The sequence below is a fragment of the Elgaria multicarinata genome, chromosome 14 (genome assembly GCF_023053635.1).
Source record: "Elgaria multicarinata webbii isolate HBS135686 ecotype San Diego chromosome 14, rElgMul1.1.pri, whole genome shotgun sequence".
NCBI lineage: Eukaryota > Metazoa > Chordata > Lepidosauria > Squamata > Anguidae > Elgaria > Elgaria multicarinata.
The window spans coordinates 16629009-16654041 of record NC_086184.1 but is presented as its reverse complement, the minus strand read 5'-3'; the positions used below and the strand labels follow the sequence as shown (position 1 = coordinate 16654041).

The window sequence follows — 25033 nt, the reverse complement described above, 5'->3', positions numbered from 1 at the left end:
ATGTCAACAAAGGCAAATCTCAAATCACTCTTGTTGCTTCACATCCTTCACATATCCACACCGAAGAAATTATTTTAGACATTAGATGGAAGATTTGTAAACTGACTTTATTAAAATTTCCTCATGCTTATCTTCATTAAAATGCAGAACTTTCATGATTCCTTTCAATATTTAAAGTTGAAGAATCTTTTCCAGCATTCCATATTTCATTTGGCTTTTAACTCTGAAACCACAAAATCAACATGTATGCTTTTATGCTATCAAATCCAACATAAATATAGTATATACAGAACATTTGAATATGCTTTATACTGCTGATCTGCCATCACAGAGGAGATCTGTTTTGATACCAAAAGATGCATGATGTCCAAGAATCCAAGCTACCGCTTTACAAGTGGAAGATGCTTCAGCCTAAACAAAAAGAAAAGGGGCAGGGAGAACAAAATTGAATAGGTAAATAATGGAAATAAACATTCTGAACTGGCAACCTGAACTGTTATGTTTCTCTATCAGCTAATGTAAGATAATCCAAATATGGAAAAAGATTCTGCAAAACGTTGATTTGACCAGCATTTTGAACAAGTCCAGGCATGACTACGCATTCACAGCTAAACAATGAAAACACTTCTTATTGCTGTTCCCTAAGATCAACAGATTATTTTCCCTGGTACATTTTACTGTGATGTTGTCTCCACAAACTGATTGTTCTTCAAATAATGAGCAAACATCTCTCAATGAACCAAAGCCAACAGCATATAAATACACAATATACAGCTATCACAATGTATAAAGAAAATCTGATCAACTATTAATCATAAAGGTTAATACTATTAAAATACATTTAGGTTGCAATTTACACATATACACCAGGGAGTAAATCAATGAGACTTACTTCTGAGTAGACATGCATAAACCAAGTGGCCTTGGTCTATTAGGTTTCCATCACCTTGTCAGATACCCTATCCAACAATTGACCAAGTGTCTGTACCTGCCACTGAGGACTCAAGACAGAACTGGTACTCTGTCAGTATACTATCCACCCCACATCCTAAGTCTTCCTGCCTGAGCTGATGGAGGTGGTCTCAAAAGTGTTGGTGAGGATTCCAAGGGGACTTCAACATATACTCTGAAGCCATTTTGTCTGGGATAGTTCAGAATTTCATGGCCACTGTGATAAACATGGGCCTATCTCAAATAATGTCAAACCAAACACATGTGGTAAAACACATGTGAGACTTGGTCTTCTGTACTGGTTTAGGGGACAATGATCTAGGGGAGGAGCAGCAGAACCCAAAACACCTGCTTTCATGGGCAAATCATTATCTGATCAAACTTGACCTGTTGGCAACTCTTAGACCTTGCAGGGTTGGAGGACCAAATGTGATGGCTGTGATGCCCAAGGACCAAATATTTGGGGCATTTACCAACTGAAAATACAGGTGCTAAATGCCCATGGGATGTGGGAACAGTGAAATAATTGTGCTTTTCTAGGGGACTCGTTTTCCACCCCATAGTCTGGTCCTCTTCTTCTTGGATTGCTACGTTTTAAGATCTACTACATCAACACTGACAGCCATAAGAAGCACTATTTTGCACATAATGAGCCAGTGTAATATGGTATAAATTGGGATAGCCCTATTAACTTTTGAGATACCAAAGGCAGGTTGACAAATAAGTAAGGATGCTTGGAAACACACTCATCTTCTGTTGCTACTCGAGCTATCCAAGCAAGCTTACAGCACAATTCTATGCATGTCTACGCAGAAGTAACTCCCACTGATTTCCATGGGGCTGATACCCACGTAAATGCGTAGAGGGTTGCAACCGTAAGCTGTTTCCAGAGTTCTACATCTAGTTTCATCATAATTATTATGGCATAGTTCATCTTAAAACATCTAATATATTTTTGCTGACAGTGCTTTTACCCAGATATGTAGCTGTCTTCTTCCATGGAACACTGCCAAAAATATGATATTGCATGCCTGTTCATCTAAATATAATCCGCTGTAGTTCAGATTTTGTCCTGTTCCACAGTCAACGGCAAAAATGAACATGTGTGACTGACTTAGATAAATCTTTATCAGGATTTGAAATCAATACTACAGCTGTCTCATTCCATCGTTCAGGGATATAATTAGTCGCTATAGTTCTTACACTATTCCAAAAGAGAATCCACCTGGATCAGATGCCTTATTCATTTTTCAGAATATTTGTTGCCTTCCTTACTAATACCGGAGCAATAAAAAAGCTAAAGCAGCTTTATCATCCTTGTTTAATTGTGGAATTAGTAATGAAGCAAAAAGAAATGCATCTATTATACCTTGAGATGAACAGTTAAGTTACACACATTCATGAGTACATTTAATTAGCCTCTTTGCCTTGTTACCTTCTCAAAAGTTCCTGTGGTGGTATATCTGTAGTCTCTTCCTCACTGTTGGTGTCACTGCTATCGGCAGTGTCTGAGCCACTGTTTTTCTCAGATTTCTTATTCTTGTGTTTGCCCTTGTGTTTGGATTTCTTGTGCTTCTTTTTCTGCAAAGAAAGTTCAAGTCTAATATTAATGTGTCTTTCTGTACCTTAGAAAAAGATATCTGACAAAACAGAAAGGAGGAAAAAAACCAAAACAAAAAAGTAACTGAAACTAAGTTTTACAGGGACCCTGTTCAGACAACATGCTAAGCCATAGTGGTTAAGCATTTTGAGCTAAACTTTACGGCTCAGAGTGTCATGTGAACCATGATTTAGTGTGCCGCGTGAACCATTCCTAACCATGGTGGCTACATAAATAGGGTTTAAACCTGCTCACTAACCATTTTCTGAATGCGCCCGCTGTGAGCATGTATAAGATTACCTAATGACTAGTCCAGGATAAAAGGTGGAAAGAAGAATACTAAGATTATCATAAGTATATTTACCCAGATATAAGTCCAACCAACTTTAATGGGTTTACTCTTAGAGAATCATTTGTAATATTGTGGCCTAGGGGAGTTTAGCGTCCCCATCGTTCTGAAGTTACTAATAAATGTAGTCATTTAACGCTCTCAACTATTCTAAATCATGAATTCTTGTGGCATTTACCATATGAAGTATGGTAAATGCTTCATACAAGCACAGGAGGCTTCATACAACCCCCAACAGGCACAGGATTTAAATGAGGATCCTATTCTTCTGCTCCCGCTGCCCCACTTCCACCCATTTACATGGAGTTCATGCTTGACTGGGTCTATGCATGTAAGCCTCTATGTAAACCTAAAGCCCCACATACAAAAACCTGGTGGAGAAGGGAGTGGCCAGTGCAATTCAGATCAAATTCTATGTCCAGTGGAAATAGCTGAGATAACATCTGCACAGAGCTATTCTTTGCATTTTCTATAGTTTTCCATGAATCTCAATGGCTACCGAAAAAAGAGAGAATCTATTGATACAGATTACCTTCTCCTTTTTGTGTTTGTGTTCTCGCTTGGTCTTATGTTTTTCTTTGCTCTTTTTAGGTTTCTCTTTCTTCGTGGCTTCGGGAGAACTTGTAAGCTGTATTTCCTCACGCTTCAAAGGACTGGCTAAAAGCATCAATCAGATGTAGAGAAAATACTTGATCAAGATACATCAAAAAGTACTCAAGGAATGCCTACTCATGACATTTAGATTTTGAAGTCCTCTTAAAAGAACTAAGCATCCTACTTAACCTATGCTTTATTTATACAAACTATTGATTTAGATACTGAAAAATATTCCAATCTAGTGCCAATCTTTTTCAAAACCTAAAAATACAGATTCCGGAAACTTCAGGATGCCTCAGTGAGATGAGCAGGGTTCAGAATGTACTGTTTAGTAGGGATGTGCTCCGCTTCTAATCGGACCGGCGAATTAGAAGCGGAGCGGGGGGTTTCGCCTGCCCTTAAGGCGGAGGCGAAGAGGATTGGGGGGCCGGCGGAGCGTGGCGAAGAAGATCGAGGTGAAGGCGGATCCTTCGCCTCGATCCGGAGCTCCGCCGGAAAGGTAAGTGGGGTTTACCGGGCCCTGCCGCTGTTGCCCATGCGGCGACAGCGGCAGGGCCCAGTAACCCCCCCCCCCCCGCCCTCCTCTCCCTTACCTGCCTCCGTCCGCGGTCCGTCGGCGTCTTCAATTGAGCCCACAGTTCAACCAGGAAGCCTGGGCTGCGGCCCAGACTTCCTGGTTGAACCGCGGGCTCAATTGAAGACGCCGACGGACCGCAGACGGAGGCAGGTAAGGCCCCCCTCCCCCTTGGTCCCTTACCGGGCTCTGCCGCCGTCATTGCACGGGCGGCAATGGCGGCAGGGCCCAGTAAACCTCCCGCCCTCCTCTCCCGGCCTTACCTGACGCCACTCCCCTCCACTGCGGAGCTCCGATTCGGAGCCGGAGCTCCGCGGCGAAGAGGAGCGGAGTATGGGCGGAGCAGCGCGGAGCGGAGCGGGCCGATCCGAAATTTTCGGATCGGCCCGCGGGGCGGAGCGGGGGGGTCCGTGCACACCCCTACTGTTTAGGGGTCTGTGGTGGTTCAATACTAGTATTTTCAATTAACTTTCTTCCTTAGGAACAATGGAAACAGGGTTTGTTACATTTCTAAAGGCAAACTGACATTTCTTTTAGTCAGCAGAATACTTGCAAGGTAAGACAATTCTTGACAAAGGAAGTATCAACGTCATCAAAATAAAGAACCATTTTCCACCAGTGCAAAGTGATAGCCCCCTGCACTGGCTGTTCTATAGGGTACTACTATTCACAGCAAAAATGGAGTGGCACTGGAGGCTCCCAATCACCTCAAGTGTGGTTCTCCACCTCATTCTCGCTCTCTCCTTGCAATGGCTGCTCACTGTCAGCAGGGACTCTCTAGCTTCACCTTGTTGTTTGCTTTAGCAGTGGGACCGCTGCTGTGATCTGACCTACCAGAGGAGGCTTAGGGGGTGGGGAGTCAGGAAACCTGCCGATTGTCAATTATAAGGCAGCTGGGGTGGAAGGGATGAAGAGAACACAGGTGAAGTCATCCAATTAGCTGTGGCAGAGGAGGAGCCCAAGGAGCAGGGCCTGGCAGAGCGAGGGGCAGTGGGGCCAGTTGGCATGGGCCTACAATTTTGAGGGGGCCGACTGGTAGAGTTGCTTGATTTTTCCATTGTTGTTGGATTTGCCCAAAGGAAAGCACGTAAAGCATTTCTGAATGTGAAGAAGTGATGTCTGACATACATCTTGAATAACAGTGCTTGCCATTACCGTTTTTATAAATCGTTCTAGTTCATATATATTTAGAACTGATTAAAAATACTTCATGAGCAGTTTGAAGTGGGGCCTACATTTCCCATCTGGCCCGGGCCTATTACCAGCTTTGCCCGGCCCTGCCAAGGAGCACAGAGCAACTTGACTGGCTAGCTACAATGGTGCACTGTGCAGGTACTGGAGGTGGAAGGGAAATTGAACGCGCGAGTGAGAGAATGCATGGCATGAGCCTGCACTAGGAGATTTGTAGGCCTGACCAGAGCAGAGAACACTCTCGGCAATGAGAAAAAGATCCAGCCCAGTCCAAGGACAAAGTGAGCCCATTGGAATTAGCCTGCCTAGTGACTGACATGAGGCCTTGCTTGAAGGATGTGACGGGGATGTACAGAAATCCAGACATGTATTTACCAGAAGAAGCAATTGGAGGCAGTCGTGGTCCAAATTCCTCTCCTTGATCAACTACTTCCTTCAGTGATGGAGTTACTGTAACGGAAGGCTCAGGTATGATAACTTCACTTTCTTTAAAACAAAATAAAAAGCACAGTTCTTTAAAGTGGTGCTTTGACAGTCATGTTTAAAGGATAACAGAACAAGAACCACCATGCTGAGCCAGACACAAATAGCCCATTGTTTTCTTAGCCCATTCAGAATCTTATCTCCAACACTAGTGAGGTACAGGTAAGATTCTTCCAACTTATAATAGTTGCATGAGCTTTAGAGCATTTTTTTCCTTGATGGAGATCTAAGAGACATGGGAGATTTCTATCAACCATTTTTGATGGTCCAATAAACTTTATCCTGTCAACATTTCTACCTTTCGTTAATAGTAAAACAAGAATTCTCCAGATTTTACCAAGTATTCAAAAGCTATACAAAAGTGCATCAGGTACTCGGTGGCTCAAATATAATAAACTACAGATTGGCCCAATGGAATGAGATTTGAGCTTGAGTACTCCCTCCATTCACAGTTAGTTACTCCCTCTTCTGAAGAAAGTAACATTTGCCAGGATGCATTGGCAAACTAGGGTTTGTGTTTGCCCTCCTAATCAGACTGGCACACCAGTTTCCAGACATGGTTTTCAATCCTAGTTAGGAGAGGAAGTATAAACCCCAGTTTGAATGCAGCAGCAAAGAATGGTTTGCACCAAAGTGGAAGTAATGAATTGAAGCACTATCTCTGAGAAGAGATTGTCATTGCCACAATGTCAAGAGATTGTTTGGTGTAATGTCTGAACTAAGCCATTATTACCTTGAACATCAGGTGAAGGAGAAGGATGCTTCAGACTTTCTGAATGTGGTTCCGCCACTATTGCTGTTTCCTCTTCTCCATCACTCTCTTCTTCAGAGGATGATTTTTCATCTGAAGAGCTGGCAAAGATGGCTTTAAATAGATCCATCGATGGCCTGCTTTCTTCTTCTTCAATTTCTTCATTCTGGACAGTACTTTCACTTACTGCCTGCACAACAGAACCAAAAATAAACAGGGGGGCTGCACACAGAAGAGGAAATCATATGCTTCACCAACTTGAACAAATATTAACCCTCTTGTTTTAACAGTCCCACCCACCTCCCCTTGATCAAATTTGTATCTTGCTGGCTGGCAATAATGTATTTATTACTGCAGTGGTTGCAAAATTCGCCTTGGCTGGAAGCACGGTAAGAGCTAGGCACCAAAACCACTCTTATGGATCCTAATGGGGGGTTGGAGATGTGCTTTTCCTGTATAAATGTGCTGGTGTAGTACACCGCTGGGTAGCTTTTGATTCATGCTAATGTGATCTTGCATTTTTATACTCTTGTATCCTTGCTTGCTATTTTTTTTTACTGTATATTAAACTCACTATTCTTACGGTGTTTAATTTTAGCCCATCCTCCTATTTGTATTTTATTCTATTCTAATTATATCAAATTGAGATGGCTTTTCGCTTTTACTAAGAAAGATTCCATTCATTCACCCAAGTACGTGTGTGAAGGGCAGGAATTTCCAAAGCAAACACATCGTTCCTAAAATCCACAGACTGAAGAACAGGGATGGGGAACCTCAGTTCTGGTCCTCCTGGGTTCCCCCAGTTGCCAAGCCCCTTTCCCTGATCATTGGGTGGTTTCCCTGCCTTTGGTACAGTCCCCCGCCTCTCCTTACTGGCAGTAAGAGCTTTACACTAAATAGGGTGGCACCAAGGCTGGAGTTAAAATCGCAGGAAGAAACATTAACTATCTCAGATATGCAGATGACACCACTTTGATGGCTGAAAGCGAGGTGGAGCTGAGGAGCCTTATGACAAAGGTGAAAGAAGAAAGTGCAAAAGTTGGGTTGCAGTTAAACCTCAAAAAAAGCAAGATTATGGCAACCAGCTTGATTGATAACTGGCAAATAGAGGGAGAAAATGTGGAGGCAGTGACAGACTTTGTATTTCTGGGCGCAAAGATTACTGCAGACGCTGACTGCAGCCAGGAAATCAGAAGACGTTTATTTCTTGGGAGGAGAACAATGACAAATCTTGATAAAATAGTTAAGAGCAGAGACACCACACTGACAACAAAGGTCCGCATAGTTAAAGCAATGGTATTCCCCGTAGTAACCTATGGCTGCAAGAGCTGGACCATAAGGAAAGCTGAGCGAAGGAAGATAGATGCTTTTGAACTGTGGTGTTGGAGGAAAATTCTGAGAGTGCCTTGGACTGCAAGAAGATCAAACCAGTCCATACTCCAGGAAATAAAGCCAGACTGCTCACTTGAGGGAATGGTATTAAAGGCAAAACTGAAGTACTTTGGCCACATAATGAGAAGACAGGATACCCTGGAGAAGAGGCTGATGCTAGGGAAAGTGGAAGGTAAAAGGAAGAGGGGCCGACCAAGGGCAAGATGGAGGGATGATATTCTGGAGGTGACAGACTTGACCTTGGGGGAGCTGGGGGTGGCGACAGCCGACAGAAAGCTCTGGCGTGGGCTGGTCCATGAAGACACGAAAAGTCGGAAGTGATTGAACGAATAAACAACAACTGCCCCTTATGCTTTTGGCTCCACCAAGCACTGGAATGCAAGGCTCAAGAGCTTATCCAGAATTGAGTTTAGCCCTCAGACTGCAAGAGGTTCCCTGCCCCTGCTGTAGAACCAAAACATTTAAGACATAACTGCTACGTGCCGTCACTTTCTAGTATGAGAGACTTCCTGCACAATACTAAACTGGCTACAGTGCTTGATGGCAGTAGGGCTTAGATTTCATAGTCATGAGTTTAAGTCCAAGTAGAGGGAACCACAGTGGGTCAACACGGCATTGGGTTGCAGCTCTCTCATTAAAGGTGGGCTCCAGGTTAAAAAGACTGAGTACTACTTATGGTGGAATCACCATTCTTATCGGGAAATGTTTAGAGCCAACTAGAATGTATTTATATGCAAAAGAGAAGAACACGATGATCAGGGAAGCCACCTTAACTGCTGTATAGATAAGCTTCGCTAGAGCTCAGTTCTGTTCCTTAGAGACAATCAACCGAGCTTTTGAAAAGTTTATCATTCACTGCAGTTAGCCTGAAGCCAGCCTTGGCATACAAGCACATCTTGCTTTTTAGGTGGTGTGTTCATGCTAAAATCTTCCTGCAGATTTATGTTAAGTGTATGACTGGCTCATCTTGAGATGTAGCTCAGTGTAAAGTAGGTGTAGAGCAGATTCGGGCATGCGCTCAGGACTTCCAGTACAGAGTGTTGTTGCTGTTTTGGTTTTTAATGTGCTTGGCACCATGGAAAGTGTATTTCCAGATTATAGTACTCCACAGAAAATAAAATGATTGTGTGACAGAGTTTTACTTTAAAGAAACATTCCCAAAACTCAAAGAGCTATTCTGTGTTCATAGACCTTGGGAAATTCACCACAGTGGGGCTGAGATGGGGCCACCAATTCATTCATTCCAATCCCACATCTAGCTTTCTTAACCGCTTGGCTTTGGAATGTTTCCCTACTATTGTTGAGTCTGTGCCAATTTAGCAATTTGCTCCTGTATTTTTCATTGTAGAAAAAGAATTTGATTCCACACTGTGGTTGTCTACAACTAGCTGCAGCACAAGACACCAGAGCCAGTGGGAAGTCAAACCCATCTGCAAGTGACCAGTACATGTCCTATGGGTTATGTATACAGGAGTCTTCTTGACTACTGGGCTATGGAAGTCTATCAAGGAAAAGGGAAGGTTGTCAGCTATTCTACTTCTGCATTGGGTGTGAGCAAATGACATCAGATCACAATTTGTGTTTTCGCCAGAAATTGATTTGTGCCTTCCACATATAGACCCGGCTTGCACGATCAAATAACCCATGGTTAATAAACCGTGGGGTGGTGAGCGTGCTGGTTTCCACCATTTCATCCATTTCTACTTTCAATTAACAACCCATGGTTTGTTGTTGGATTACTTCTGGGTTGTTTAGCCAGAGTTTCTACGAAATAACCCAGAGTTTCTACGAAAGCAGAAGTAGTGAGTGGGAAAGCAGCAGCGCACTCACTCCCATACATCCCTGCTAACTCCTGAGTTAAACTACCCAGGAATTGGCATGATATGCAAACCGGGTCACAGCTAATCAGCTAATCTTCTGACTGGTGATGGTGATTGAGTTTCCAGGGACTCTGGGAGACCAGCTGTCATTATTCCTACATTCACTTTTCTTATCTATTATTGTGCTTTTAACTTTACAGTTGGAGGAATGCAGGAACCCAATTTAGTTGTGCCAGGTATGCTCCAGTACAGTAGCAGCTGCTTTAGCAGGACCATAAAATGGGGCTATTAATTACTCGGTATATTAAAAAAACAGTATATCTTCACTCAACATTAATTCTGAACACAGAGGTAACAATTAAAACAAGATACATAAATAGATCAGTCCCAATGTCAATACCAAGACATTGTCAATGTCAAGAGGAAGGAGTTGGAAATTCCAGGTATTAAGAATGTACAGCAGAAGCATCAAAAATGTGGAGCCACTATACCTTATTGGAAACAGTTTCATCAGTTCTATTTTTGTCCTTTGCTTCAACTGGTGTTGGTGGCTGCTCTTGATCATCAACTTTCGATCTAGCCAAACTTATGAACTCACTAATGGCATCCTTTTTCTTCTTCTCTTTGTCAGACACATCCCATCTTGATGGCTTCTTTGGCTCTTTAAAGAGATGAATAAACCTCCATTATTATTCATCAGAATTCCTTGGTCAGTTCAAAAAAGTCATACTTCTTTCATTACTGCTTATATTCTAATGTATTTGAGAATTAAGATGTCTTGCAATTTATGGATCAGATGCTAAACACCCCCACTAAGGTTGGAATTCAGCATCTGTCCCATTTAGTTTTCACTCTTACCATTGTTCCATAAAGTATAGCTTGGTATTTTCATATGACCCAAGTATTTCAATGGTATGAACCTTTTAACTGTTAGTGATAACAAATGAACCACTTACTGTTTGGAGTATTATTTTGTTGCACTCCTACTTTTGTGGGTTGGCTCAGTGTCCTTGATGTAGACTCCGATACCGTCAAGAAATTGAACACAGAATACTTGTCACGTTTCACTTTGGGCAATCCAACAATACATGACCTGATGGAAAAATAAAAACTGAGTTTCTACATCATGTTTCTTTGTTCACTTTTTCTATCACAGAAAAATAAAATTATCTAAGATGAGAAACAAGTAATCTGTTACAAAAGAAGTACTATTTTATAGTCTGGGTTCAGACAACAAGATAACCCACACTTTGAGTGTGGGTTGTTGCTGAAACATGAGTTGTTGAAATGTGGGTTATGTTGTATGAAACCAATTGTGTTAACAAACCATGGTTTGTTAAATCACAAACAACCCACGGTCCACAGCTCAACAACAAACCATAGGTTCTCCCTTGGGTGTGGGTTATTGCATTGTTTGAACCCAGTCATATCCAAGAAGTTCTATTCTACAAATCAATACTAAAATTAATAGGACAAACAAGAAGGCCTAAAAAACAACCTTGTCACATGTTGTTCATGTCTTTAAAAAACTATTAAAAATCTACAATGACTTCTTTTCATATCTAGTGGTCTATTCCAGAGATGGGCAGAAGATACATTGGAATCCACTGATAGATCTTTGGATGATTTGCACTAGAATGGTGAGGGGGGGTTTTACTTCCAAATGTCTAACAACAGCAACAACTAAAAAGTGTATAACCCTCCTTAATTAGATTGCTGAAAAAGAATGCTAGGGAAACCAAAAGCATATTTTTGCATGAAAATGGGTTATGGTACCAATCACAAATTCCTGTGCTGAGCATGTACTCAGAAGCATGCTATTCCTTAATTCTTAGTATATGCCTGCCAGCACCACCATTTTGCACCAGCCCTTGGTTGGTGGATCTTGGCGTTCTAGTAATAAATAAATAAATCCGGCAAGCCTGAAGTTTGTCCATCCTACCACTATTCAAAACTGTTTTGTGGGGAAGTGCTGATATAGTCAACCAACTTACTCTGAATAGGGATCAGGAATATTGAACCTTTTGCACAATAGTTTGTCAGGGTGCCATTCAAACTTCTCTCTCGTGAGTTTGCCAAACATCTTCATCTTTGCAGCAGCCTCTTTGTCATCAACATCAGCCTGAAAAATGACTGTACAGCAGTTAGTATCTCTGGAAAACAATGTATTTATTTATTTATTTAAAATATTTATATCCCGCCCTATATCACTAAGATCTCAGGGCAGCGTACAGATAAAAACATACAGTATAAAACAATAAATATACACAGTTAAAACAAATTAAACCATGATCCAAGTTAAAACAATATATAATTTAAAAGCAATAGATGCAGATACTAGCTATGCTCAACATACTTTGATTTCAACCTCTGTCACTTCCACTGCCTTTTTTAAAAAACAAAATTATTTTGGAAAAGAGTTTAAACAAAACAGCATTGTGGAAGATAATACAATTTATTACAGTTTGCTAGAAAGTGAAGGACTTAACAAGAACACACCTCTTGATCTCGAGGGACGTCTACTTTGTCAGTGTCATCTTCGTGCTTTGCAGGAATAAACCTTGAAGACAAGACGGAGCTGGAGGGTTTGAAGAGCACTGCAGAGCGAGAGAATTCCTCTTGTTCTCTTGCGCGTTCCCATTCTGTCATACTCGGATCTAAGTGGCTTCCTAGCACATCCACTGTAAGATAAAGGGGAGTGATTAACAGCCCATAAAACCAAGCTGAAACACAAAACAAATAATACGTTTTGTGAAATCAATGAAATTGTTCAAATCAACAAAGGAAAAAAAAACAGAAGCCAAAGAAGAGGCAAAGGCGTCAAGCTGCTGCTAAGAAACAAAATTACTCTATTGCTATATTTGAATACAACAAGCTCTAAGTGAATCACTATGTCATGACAGTGTAAGATTTGTTTGCTCCTGAAGAACACAGTCAAAGTGCATTGGACATATTCCACATCATAAATATATTTCTCTTTCTTAGCATCGATTTGACATGCTACTGTGGCGTTACACCCCACAAGTCAATTCCAAATATATGTCTGCGGTTTGTAAGTCTGTGGTTTTTAGAATGTTGGCCTGAGTGGGCGGAGTTAGAATGTCTTGGGAGCGGGGAGGAGTGATCTATAAGGGAATGACTGAGGGGAATGAAAAAACTTTTCGGGGGGGGACTTGTTAGGTACTCTTAGAGTCTGTAGTGCTCTCTGTGTTTATGGTACTTAAGTTCTAGGAAATTTGAGGGTCAATGTAGTGAGTAGTGTCTTTAGAGTGTGGTGTGCACGTAGTGGATGTATATTAATCAATACTGAGAATAAAGAAAGTTCAAGAGTGATTGTGTGAGAAAAAGGAAAGTGTGTATGTGAATGAGTAACAGGATTGTATGAAAGGATTCAAAAAGGTTTTTAAATGTTGTTAGTTGAAACAAAGCTTGTGAACTTTTAAAAATAAATTTTGATTGTTTGTTTTAAAACTACCACAAAAATCCCACGTGTTGGTTTGGCATTTATCATCTTAAGTTTACACATTTAGCACCCACTCTGACAATCATTCACCTAAGCAGATATAACTCACAGCGCATTATTATATATATTAAAATCTTTCTCCATTTTAAACCCCTTTCTCCACATAGTTTGGAGGAAGGTGGTTTTTATCCCTTGCCTCAGGCGTATCAAGCGGTGGTGGCTTGGCTTGAGCAGGGAGTAGCCGCAGCCGGGTCTGTTCAGAGCCTGTGTCGTGGAAGCTACCTCTTTGGCTTTTTCGATTTTTTGGGTGCTGCGCCTCCTTTCCTTCTGCTTGTCACAAGTGCAAGATCAAGATGTAGAATCTGGCTTATGATAGGGGGAGAGAGCTGCATGCACTTTTGCTAATTACCTTTCGTTCCATGTTTAAGGCTTTCTACATAACTTTCGTATCTCTTTTGTTTTTCTGGATTCTTTGCAAATGGTTTGAAGTCACTAGAACCAGTTGTGTCTAACTGGGTCCCCAAGGTCAATTGCCACTTCTGTGGAGTATCATTTAACGTAGGTGCCCGGAACCTGTTCTGTAAAGGCTGCTGTAACACCACTGGAGCTTTCATGTGCTGTTCTACAGCCTGTTTCACTTCTCGGATTCTCTCTTTGTCTTTATCTGACAAATACTCTAGAACAGAAGTTGTTGGACCTAAACAAAGAAAGAAACATCACGGTGTAAAATTATGACAACCAAGAAACTTCTTAGTTTAAAAAAAGAAAGCAAGGATCTTTCGGTTAAACATATCAGTAAAAAAACTAAAAATTTAAAAAATGTATGTACACATGTGAGAGACCATTCTTAGGCCTCATTAGGAGTGGTCTCTCACATGTGTGCATGTTTAGCCTTGAAAAGAGAAGGCTGAGGGGAGACATGAGAGCACTCTTCAAGTACTTGAAAGGTTGTCACACGGAGGAGGGACAGGATCTCTCCTCGATCCTCCCAGAATGCAGGACACGGAATAATGGGCTCAAGTTACAGGAAGCCAGATTCCGGCTGGACATCAGGAATGTTAGAGCAGTACGACAATGGAGCCAATGGGCTCTCCCACCCTCGAGGCCTTCAAGAGGCAGCTGGACAGCCATCTGTCAGGGATGCTTTAAGGTGGATTCCTGCATTGAGCAGAGGATTGGACTCGATGGCCTTATAGGTCCTTTCCAACTCTACTATTCTATGATTCTATCAGAAAAGCTTGAACACAAAACCATTTTCTCCTCCAAAAATGTGCGACAATGTCTGTCGCATAACAGTTGGGAGCACTCTAGCACAGAGGACATGGGATATAAAAGAAAGAAATGTTGGGCTGTGTGATATCCCATCATACACTTGAAGCAATTTCCAAGCGCCTTTGGACATATGCTCCCTGTTCCCCCTGCAGCAGCAGCAAGTGCCTTGCACTTCCTGATTCTCTGCCTCTCTGTCTCATCTGAAATAGAATATTGGTATCCCCACGCCCAGGAGATTGCAAGCTCTACCAAAGCTGGAAAGCCTGTAAAACTGCCATTGAAAAATGCATGTAAAATCCAGGAACAGTGATGCGGAAGAACAGGAAGCATGATATACATAAACACAGCAAACACAGTCTTGAACATCTGGCTAAATCAGGGTTTTGATGTGCTGCTTATATAGGATTAACAGGGGAAACCCATCAAGCAACTGGATTAACGTTCAGATAAACAGGGGAGCAATGTAAATTTAGGGTGTGAATATTTCAATAAATAAAAACTACTATCAGAACAGCAAAATGGTCAAACTAAAACAAATCTAGGTTACAATGATGGACATGCATAATGCAAGGTAGCGGAATAGTATACATGATACCTTGAAGACTAGCCTCGCCCAGCAATTCCCTCCTCTGAGTAGCAGTCTTTTGGTGCCTGCTTTGGAGTGCTCCATCACTCTCAAGCTTCCCAGTGGATTCTGCTAATGTTTGCACTAAATGAGAGTTTTCACTAGTAGCTTTTATCACGGGTCGAAAGTAATGGACTGGTTTGTAATCCCTTGGCAGGTCAGGAGGCGGATAAGTCTTTTAAAGAAAAAGCAACACAACACATTGGATGTTTCTAAATATAGTCTCATGTTGATTACTTAAGCATTAGATACATCTAATGCAGTGACTGGAGAAAGGGCACTATACAAAGTCTAATTCTAAAAATCAGGCATGCAAACCAATACACAGGTCTGGGTTCTTCACAGCCTGAAATGTTGTGACTACATTGGCTTGATTCACATGTAACATGAAGAATGGTTTGTTGCCCTACCCAGGGTTTGTTTGGCAGACAATTAAACAAACTGCTATTTGTTTTCTCAGCCCCAGGGTTGCTTGTTTCCCTCCTCCTTCATCCATTCCCTCCCTCTAACCCAAATTTATTTATTTACTGCCTTTCTATACCACCCAATAGCCAAAGCTCTCTGAGCGGTTCACAAACACTCTCCCTCCCCAGCCTTTGCGGTACTGTAGTCCTGGTATGTAAAGAGGCTGGGGTGCTTTTTTTAACTGCTCTTGTTCACTGCCTCTGTAGCCTGGCGAAACAACCCATGAACAATCCATAATTCTGGATTCACACGTAATGACAAGCCATGGTTTAAGCAACCCACAGTTCACAACCAAACAATGAATGATGGGTTCTCTTTATGGGTTGTTCATGTGGGCTAACTTATGGGCTAACTTTACAATTCTCACACATGTGTGATATAGGATATAAGACGTCACTCCCCTTTAAAAGTATGTCGGGATTCAGCCTTTTACACTGCCTAGGTCATAGTCTTTAGAAGAATGGCGTGTGAGAATTGTAAAGTTAGCCCCAGTAAACCTGCAGGGAGTAAACAGCAGCCCGTATTGGCCACTGACGAAGACTTTTTCCGTCGAAACGCGTTTGGCCTCTTTCTTTGAAGTTTTAGACACACAGTGATCTGTGCAATATGCTATTGTACTTTTAATGTGATATTATTGTTAATCTTTATTTTACTTTTTTGTACATTAAATACTATGGTTTCATTGTATATACACCATTAACTTTTGGTTGAGTATTGTGTTTTTGTTTAAGGACTACACCTTTTTTTTTTTTTTTGCTATTTGCCCCAAATTGTCCCCAATACATCTACTACCCCCAATTTTCACATCTTGCCAACTTTTGCAAAAAGGTCCTGATCTTTTAGATAATAACGCAAAACCTAATACGTGCCATATTAGACATCCTCCTAATTTTTATAGAGATTTAATGTTGAGGCTGAGTGAGTAGTAAAGAATTGATTCCATTAATAATTTTGATTAAAATGTGTTTTCTTTTTTTTTTGCTGCAGTGAGAATTTGAATAAATGAGTGAACTCTGTTATTAATTCACTAGAAGTCTTGTGGTGAATTGAATATGTAGATCACTACAGATGAAAATACTTTCATTTATTTATATATATAAACTACCCCAACAACCAAACAGGGAGTTACTGTGGATACCTTGCCCATCATAAAATATGAACATGTTCCTTGATCTCATAGGAATTTGCCTCACATTGAATCAGACCATTGGTCCATCTAGCCCAGTACTATCAGCACTGACTGGCAGCAGCTCTCCACACTTTCAGGCAGAATTCTTTTCTAGTCCTACCTAAAGATACTGTGGAGTGAACATGGTACCCTCTGCAGGCAAATCATGTGATCTACCACTGGGCTATGGCCTGTCCCAAACATACCCTGTGCACATTCCAGCAAAATTCTACAATCTCCACTTTTTAAAATTTGTAAAGAAAAGTGAACTATCCCATGAAATGCCCTATCCAGGGAAAAAGAAGAGCGGTTTACCTACTTTTTGCTGAGTTATTGACTTAGATGCCAATGAAAATCCATCCAAAAGTTTCCCAATGTATTTCAGTTCTCTCTCTGTTCCTATAAAAATTGATAGAATTCATAAGCACTTTCAAAACAAACAGGCAGAAAAGAGCTGGGCACACCAGGCAACACTTCCATTGGGACCCCAACCTTAATAAAGTTACAGACAGAAGTATCTGGGAGCTCCTGAAAATCCCAATTTCACACCTTGTTTGCTTTTATACTGCTTAGGGGCTGTCCAACCATATAAACCATCTCCAGGCTCCTCATCCTTCAGAACAGTATCATATTTGGAAAGTGATTCAGTAGCATAAATATCACAATCTTCCTCTTCCAGAGCTCCAACGCCAAAAGCCTAAGGAAAACACAGTAATATAGAATGGTTACAGCCCAATATATGTGATTGGTTATATTTTATTATATATGCGGTAAATAGAAGTATCACAAATGAATCAATCAATCAATCAATCAATACAATTTTAATAGCCCAATAATTGTGCCTGCAGGTAACTCATAGGAAAATTGATGGTTGATTTCAGGGTGTCAAACGACAGAAGCGTTGGCACTGCAACCCTAGCGGGGACACTACTGCTCTCCCTGGCCCCACAGCTCACAATATCCACAAGAGACTGAGAAAAACCAACACACTTCTGCCTATGTTTTCTTGGGCATGGGGTAGCATGGGGTAGAATTGGAAGTCAACTCCCTTGTCAAATTAGGATGCTACTTTAGGAAATTCGTTTAGGGGTACAATTCAAAACACAGGTAATTACCTTAAAAGTCCTATACAGTTTTGGCTTAGGACAGTCATTCCCCTTTCAGATTTCTGGACTTCAACTCCGGTCATCCCCATCCAGCATGGCCAATGGTCAGGGATGCTGGGAGTTGCAGTTCAAAACATGTGGTGGGCATCAGGTTGGGGAAGGCTGGCTTAGGATATCTAAAAGGCTGCCTTCTCTCATATGAAACTGCCACTACAGTTGATGAATCCACCCGAGACAGAGGACATATGATGATGGCTGCTGGTGAGGCTAAGACAGGTGAGAGGGTAGTGGGAACCGCTGTTGCTCCTAGAGGCTATGGCCACTCGTTCAGGTGCGGAGCAGCCACCACTGTTGCCAAGAGGTGGAGGGGCTGATGAGTGATGCCAGCTTCTGTGTGTAGCCACCATCATCCATCACCTGCCTGCCTGGGTGAACCATCAGTAACACAGCCTAGAAGTAGCCACTTGCTTGTCTACACATCTACAGGTGTTCCTATGGGCTCACTCGCCCATTCATTGCTCACTTGCTGGCAGGGCCAGGCGAACGGCTGCTTCCCTCTTTCCACATATAATTAACAACTCAGAAACACCTCATTCCTGGATTGCTTCATGACGTACAGACCTGGAAACTCTGGGTTGTTTATGGGTTAAAAAACCCAGAGTTAACCCACAATAGCCCGTGGTTCCTGGGTCGTTGATTGAAAAGAGAAACAGGCATGTGACTCGCACACTCCACTTGTTTGCACAATTCCTGGGTTAAACAACCAAGAAATTGCTGCCATGATGAGCTAACCGACCCTCTCTATCTCCCCAGCTCCCAGGATGAGACATTTTTAACCTGCAATGTTTTACCTGGCCTGAAATACCAATTTTCCGTCCTTTACTGTGCCGCAAGTCGCCAAGCAGAGTTGAATTTTCAGAACTGGGACTAAAAAGGTTTAAGTGTTCTTCTGAAACTCCAAATAAGGCTCTGGTGGGATCCAGACCTTTGTAACCAAGTCCATGAACGTTCTCTTTAGGAGTCAAGTCTACAGGCATTACATCTTTGGGTGCAAATGTCACATTTTCTGGTTGATATTCATCCTCTTCTTCCTTTAGGAAGTTAACATACATTTATAATGAAACATCATTACTGAAGTCACTGAAACTCCAAGACTTTGCTTTGTTTTTATCCCACGTAACTCTCCCACCTCCCATCTCTCTGGTGTCTACCTCACTGTCAATTATTAGACTGTAAATTCCTTGGAGCAAATCGTTCTTTTGTTTGTTATGCTCCTCTATAAAATTTCACACACGTGAATAGTGCTCTATAAAATAGAAATAGTAAAGAAGAAAAAAGATGCCACTGGCATGTACATCATTGTAACCGCAAAAGGATCCTTTGTATTTGCAGAACCATGGATTATATAAAAACTACTTAATTCCCCCAAAAAACAAATATTGCACAAACTATACCTCTGAATCTTCAGATCCTGGGGGTAAAGCACACCCATATATTTTCACTTCAGGCTCTGCAACCAAGTATGATAATGCAATGTTAAAATACTTAAATTCTTCATTACATTATGTATGTTAGGGGCAATTCATCTACATTGCTGTGGTCCCACTGAAGTCAGCTGGGCAACACCAGTGTATGCGGGTCATTGTAGTGACTAGCATACAATATCAGTGAGGACCATGCAAACATCTTTCAAGTAGACTAGAATAGATGGACCACACTAGCCACTTTCAGCTTAATAACCACAGACACGTACAAGTGCTTTGCCTGCAGATGCAAATTCTTTGCAGTGCAAGCAATTTCCCATTTCATCCAAATTAGGAAACTATGATTACCAGCTTCAGAACAAGCCAGGATATTACACCAGCTTCAAACCTTGCTTTAATATCCTGGCTTATTTCAAAGCTAGTAATCACCATTTACCAGTTCAAATGAAATTGGAAACTAGGGTTAATTTACAGTTTCCTGGTTTGCTTTCTTCCACAGCAAAGGCAAAAAAATGGCAAAAAGGATCATTCATACCTTGGCTTATTAAGCCGAGATATGATTGCCTGAACCAGGTCATTTGTTTTTTCCTTACCAAAAAACAAATACATTTATTGGAATATACCAGTTTTTTGCTTGCGTGGTTTTCTCTTTACTCGAGGTCCAACTCCTTGTCCTTCTTTCCAGCCCATTTTTCGCAACAAGTCAACACCAATAGTTATTCTGAAAAGTAGAAAAAAATAATAAGTGGAACTGCAAACATTAAAATCATAGTATACATGCAAACATTCAGAAAAACACAGACTAAGTTTTGCAAGCACAGCCCTGGCTTTAGCATCATCAAAGCTTGTTTAAAGAGGAAAAATAAGTTCTGCCAGCCTGTTAATGCCAAGAGTGAAACTAAAAATGAGTCCTTAAACTACGCTGTGAAATTCAACATATCTAGTTCTTTACTCATCAATAGAGCATAGGATTTCCTTTAATGTATACTTACTTTGCAGCTGCTATAAATTCATCTAACAAGGTAGCTCCAGGAATAGGGGCAGCCACCCCTGCAATTTGTCTAGCTTTCGCCTTTATTTTATCTTTGCTTTTGGAAGCAAATTCATCTGTAATTGTAATTTCCTTTGGTGCTATCCCATATTCACTAAGATCCTTCCAGGGGATGGAGGTTGGGGAGAGAAAGCAAAACAGGAAAATTACAGATTGGAAATCCTTCCTCCCCAAATCCACATATTAAAACAATATTCTTGAAATGAGAAAAATATATAAAAAGAGCACCTTCATTAGAGCACTATCAAGAAAGGCATTGCATATTAGCTAAACCAGAGGTATAAATTAATATGAACCAGAAAGATTAGGCAGTACACACACATACTTATGGCTAATGAAGAAGCAGGTTTATATAATCTTATTCATTCCTCACCCCAAGGAATTTACAATCTAATAACTGCGGGGAGGGAAAGTCTAGCTAGAGCAGGCTCTGAGGTCTTCACCCACCTGCTTTCCTGTCTCCTGGAATTCTTCCCACAGGGCAGTTGGTTTATACATACATACACACATATCCCACTATCTGGAACTATAAAGACCCAAGATGATGTGTGTGTTTTTTAATCTGCATTATTTTACAAATTTACCTCTTCATCCATAAAATCTTCTGGCCCCAGGACCGTTTTTTCTGCCCTCTTTTGACGTGATGACACAAAGGTGGATGGTGCCCATCCTTTAAAAACAAAAACATTTTTAGAAGACTTGAGAGACTTAAAACATTTCTGCAATGATTCAGAGTGGAATTTTGAAAGGTTAGATTTTAAATTAAGGCTGCAATCTTACACCCACTTACCAAGGAGTAAGCCCACTGAACTCAAAGGGACTTACTTCTGAGTCGGCATGTGTAGCATTGTGTGCACAATTCAATGTGCTAGTTTAACTTTCCTCATTTTGTCCCACAGTGATGTCTGTGGTAAGCAGTGGTAAGACTTTGTGGATATCCAACAATATGGTCTGAAGGCACATGATGCAGCCACCTTGCTGAAGCTAAGCAGGTTTGGATGGGGAACTGCTTAGGAACCCCATGTACCTTGACTTGAGTTCCATGATGGAAGACTATAAATGTGCTTGAACAAATACATGTACCAAGCCTAATTCACAAGGACACTTAAGAGGGATTCCTTCAAGTGTTTACTGATGTTGAACAACAATTATTAAAGCAAGCATGGTTTCTCCTCTCAACATTTTATTGTCACAACAACTCTGTGATGTAGGTTAGACTGAGAAACAGCCCAAAGACCTTCATGGCTGAGTGGGGATTTGAATCCAGGTCTCCCCAATCTTTCTCCAGCATTCTAACTACTACTTATTCAATCCTATGATTCTACGCTCTGGATTTCCTGCATCAAGCAGGTGTTGGATTAGATATCCTACAAAATCCTCTTCAATTCTATAATTCTAGCAAGAACAAGTTATGGAGTGTTAATGAACTTTGTATGTGAATATACTGGGCACTCTTTCAATAACCAAGGACAGCTAGAAACCGAGAGAAAGAGAGAGAATACATCATTTTCAGACATGAATGATCACTAACCTTCTTTTGAACCCACAGTGTTAAAGTAGCCAGCGGAGAAACCACCGCTAAATGCTCCATGAAAACGTTGGTATCGTCCCTTTTCATCTCTGACAGTTTGCTCTTGTAGAGGCACCGGTTTCTTAATTCGTTCACCTGCAATTATTATTTTTTAAATTACAAATTAATTTGAAGAGAAAATGAAGGTGCAAGGAGACAACTATTCAGGTGCATATATAAATGCTAATCCTGCTTTCAGAAAGATAGGAAAACAGTTTCAAAGTTCACACCATGTCCAGTAATGCCAATTTATCACATCACCTCGCCCAACTTTAGTTCTCCAGGCCACATCATCATTCGGTAGGAAGGGACGAGAAAACAACCAAGACCTCTCTCCCTATTTACACACAAAGGCCAGTCTGTCTGTATATTAGCTTCTCCCTTCATTTATATAATCCAGATGTGACAAGAAAGTTAGCCAATGTATAAGCTACAACAAAAGGAAACCACCAATATAACCAAAAGTAGATATGGGGATGATGGAGATTCCAATTACACGCTGCATCTAGATTACTCTTCCAGCTACATGTGTCACCAGAAGGGAGCCGTCCAACTGCTGGAATATTAAACTTCAATTTAGGAGTACTGATCTAGCACCCATGCTAGATCAAGTTCCTAGGACCAGTTTCTTCCGTTCAGCAACTTGCTAACCATCTTTTAATTTCTATTCCATTTAAAAGCAAGAATGCTGGAATCCCTGTGAGGGCTGATTCAGATACATCACAGCAGCCTCTACACAGTCACCTTAGGAAGGTGCAGGCCCAAATTCCCTCAGGGGCACTGTCTGCATGAACCAGCATCCCTTTCAGATTGATGCAGTATACAGCTGCTGCAGTTTTGGCAAAGACAGCAGCATGCAGGGCCATCGTGACAAGTGAATTTGAGACATGCATTCAAGGGAGGAGGAAGCAGAACCATGTGTTTTTCTTTGAGGTGAAACACAAAAAACCCTATTTGAGAATGGCTTGTTTAGATGACGAACGTTAGAAGAGGATGGCTTTCTCCAATCCTCCCAATATGCCTGTCTCTGTCCACCAGAGAAGAGTGACAGACTCACTGCTTTCTCTTGTTTGGGGTGGGCAGTAGACTGGCCTTCCTCAACCTGGTGCCCTGCAGATGTGTTAGACTGAAACTCATAATTGCCATCTAGCTAGGAATGGACGCCCAACACATCTGTGGCGCACCAGTTGGGAAGGCTGTTGTAAAGCATCCTGTGGACCTCTTGCCCATCTCTGGAGGACCACCTAGCAGCTACTGGTTGCTAAGATTCTTGTGGAGAATTGCTCTATTAGGTGGGCCCTGATCTGATCCAGGAAGGCACTTATATTCATAAGCAAGAATGCTTACTCTGAGTCACATAATGCAGATGAGATTCTGAATACGCAGCCATATTTTGCAAATTTAAAACATACTGGTGAGGGGAAAACGTTGACCACAAAAAGATGGACACCAACTGATTCCAAACCTATTCTAGATCATAGAGCTTCAGTGGGTTGTGACCCACAGCAGAGTTGAATCAGCAACATGACTGCCATTTTATCCTGTAATGTTGCTTTATGTTTCTTCTTTTTTAAAGCAAAGGAGAAAAGAGAAAGATAGAGCTAACAAATATTGTGAAACATACAAAGTAGATCCCTTATTGCCAGTTTGGATTCCTGCTTGAAAATTATTGCTTTAGATGTCAGAACAGAGAAGATCAGGATATTCTCCCATGAATTCAACGAATATGATTCTCTGTATAAGCAATCTACTCCTGTGCAGGAGCTGAACAGAACAAAAATCACAGCCTCCTGGATAACCTCTACGGACTTACATATTGTTGTTTGGCCTGGTTGGCATCAACAATTCCAGCACCGCTCTTCTGAAATGAAACGGCCCTAATATGCCTTGGAAGGTAGGAATCAACAGCTATTAGCCACTACAGCTAAACTGAACCTCCAGGTTTAGAGGCAGTGTACCACAGACAACCAGTTGCAGCGGAAAGCAATCGTCCTTCTGCCCTATTCGTGGACTTCCCAGAGGCATCTGGATGGCCACTATGGAAAGCAAGATGCTGGAATAGATGAGCTTTTTGTATGATCCAGGTAGGCTGTTCTTATCTTCCTCAAACCCGTCCCTGGGTGAAACGGCCCTGAATTACTGCATATATCTGAGATTCAGATTCCAGATGTGATAAGTTCACATAAACAATTCTAGCACACAATTAAGTCTTCCAGGCTGGAAGAAACTCCTACATCAGCCTTTCCCAACCTGGCGCCCTCCAGATCTGTTGGACTACAACTCCAGCAACCCCCGAGTCATGGCTAGGGGATGCTGGGAGTTGTACTCCAACACATCTGGAGGGTGCCAGGTTGGGGAAGGCTGCCCTATACCAATCAACCCCAGAGGTTCAAAACTGCCCTAACTCCTATATTTAGAGATCCCCCCAAATAAGAGCTGCACCCTACTCGCTCGAAATACCCTTCCTCTGCCCTTTCCCCCTTCAACATCCACCCTTCCCGTTCAGGTGAATAATGCTGCAGTCCAGGCGCCCTTCGTTAGGGAGTAAACCCCACTGAAGTCTGTGGGGCTTACTTCTGAGTAAACGTAGCACGGAGAACGGCTACGCACACCCCAAATCGCGTCGTTCGCTTAGTAAGTTCCTTGGCCGCGCCCCGTGGGAGGGGAGGGAAGGTGGCCCAGGGACTCACCCTCTTCCAGGGGCTCCAGCGGGGTCCCGAAGCTCACCAGATCTTCCTCCTCGCCGTCGCTCTCGCCGGCCGCCATCTTGGCAAGCCTCTAAAGGGGCGGAGGTGGCTCAGGCCCGCCTCCTCGGCCTTCCTCAGGGAGGGAGTTTACGCGAGCCTGGGCGAGGCCTGGTGCGTCATGGCTAGGCTGGAGGGGGCGGGCGGATGTCTGTGAGGTGATTTTTAGACCCTGGACTTGCGGGTCCCGCTTTTAGATAGCCACGTGTCTATAGACTCTATTTATTTATTTATTTATTGCATTGCATTGCATTTATATACCGCCCCATAGCCGAAGCTCTCTGTTGTGAAACCGAGCATTTCTCTTCGCCCCTCGGCCATGATAAGCTCACTTAGGGTGACCCTATGAAAAGGAGGACAGGGCTCTTGTATCTTTA

The 25033-nt window shown here is 41.9% G+C and overlaps 1 protein-coding gene across 1 annotated transcript; it reads right to left on the bottom strand.

Moving 5' to 3' along the window:
- Window positions 1–91: 91 nt before the first annotated feature.
- GPATCH1 (G-patch domain containing 1) lies at window positions 92–24710 on the bottom strand. Its single transcript, XM_063140930.1, has 20 exons — window positions 24603–24710; window positions 21874–22008; window positions 20927–21012; window positions 20284–20444; window positions 19915–20012; window positions 19262–19317; window positions 18659–18898; window positions 17251–17398; window positions 17021–17100; window positions 15039–15243; window positions 13581–13868; window positions 12208–12389; window positions 11703–11830; window positions 10665–10801; window positions 10200–10369; window positions 6479–6686; window positions 5638–5748; window positions 3433–3557; window positions 2387–2532; window positions 92–411 (listed from the first exon to the last, which is right to left on the bottom strand). Exons 1-20 carry the CDS (start codon window positions 24676–24678, stop codon window positions 381–383), a joined length of 2811 nt encoding a protein of 936 aa, XP_062997000.1. The 5' UTR covers window positions 24679–24710; the 3' UTR covers window positions 92–380.
- Window positions 24711–25033: the final 323 nt, after the last annotated feature.

Bases quoted from the DNA above. Each gene is read 5' to 3' on its own strand.
- GPATCH1 (XM_063140930.1), bottom strand. From the start codon at position 24,678: ATGGCGGCCGGCGAGAGCGACGGCGAGGAGGAAGATCTGGTGAGCTTC. The intron at 21,013-21,873 runs GTTAGTGATCAT...TTGTTTTTAAAG, and splicing joins CACTGTGGGTTCAAAAGAAG to GATGGGCACCATCCACCTTT. The intron at 15,244-17,020 runs GTAGGTAAACCG...TTTCTTTAAAAG, and splicing joins AGTCAATAACTCAGCAAAAA to ACTTATCCGCCTCCTGACCT.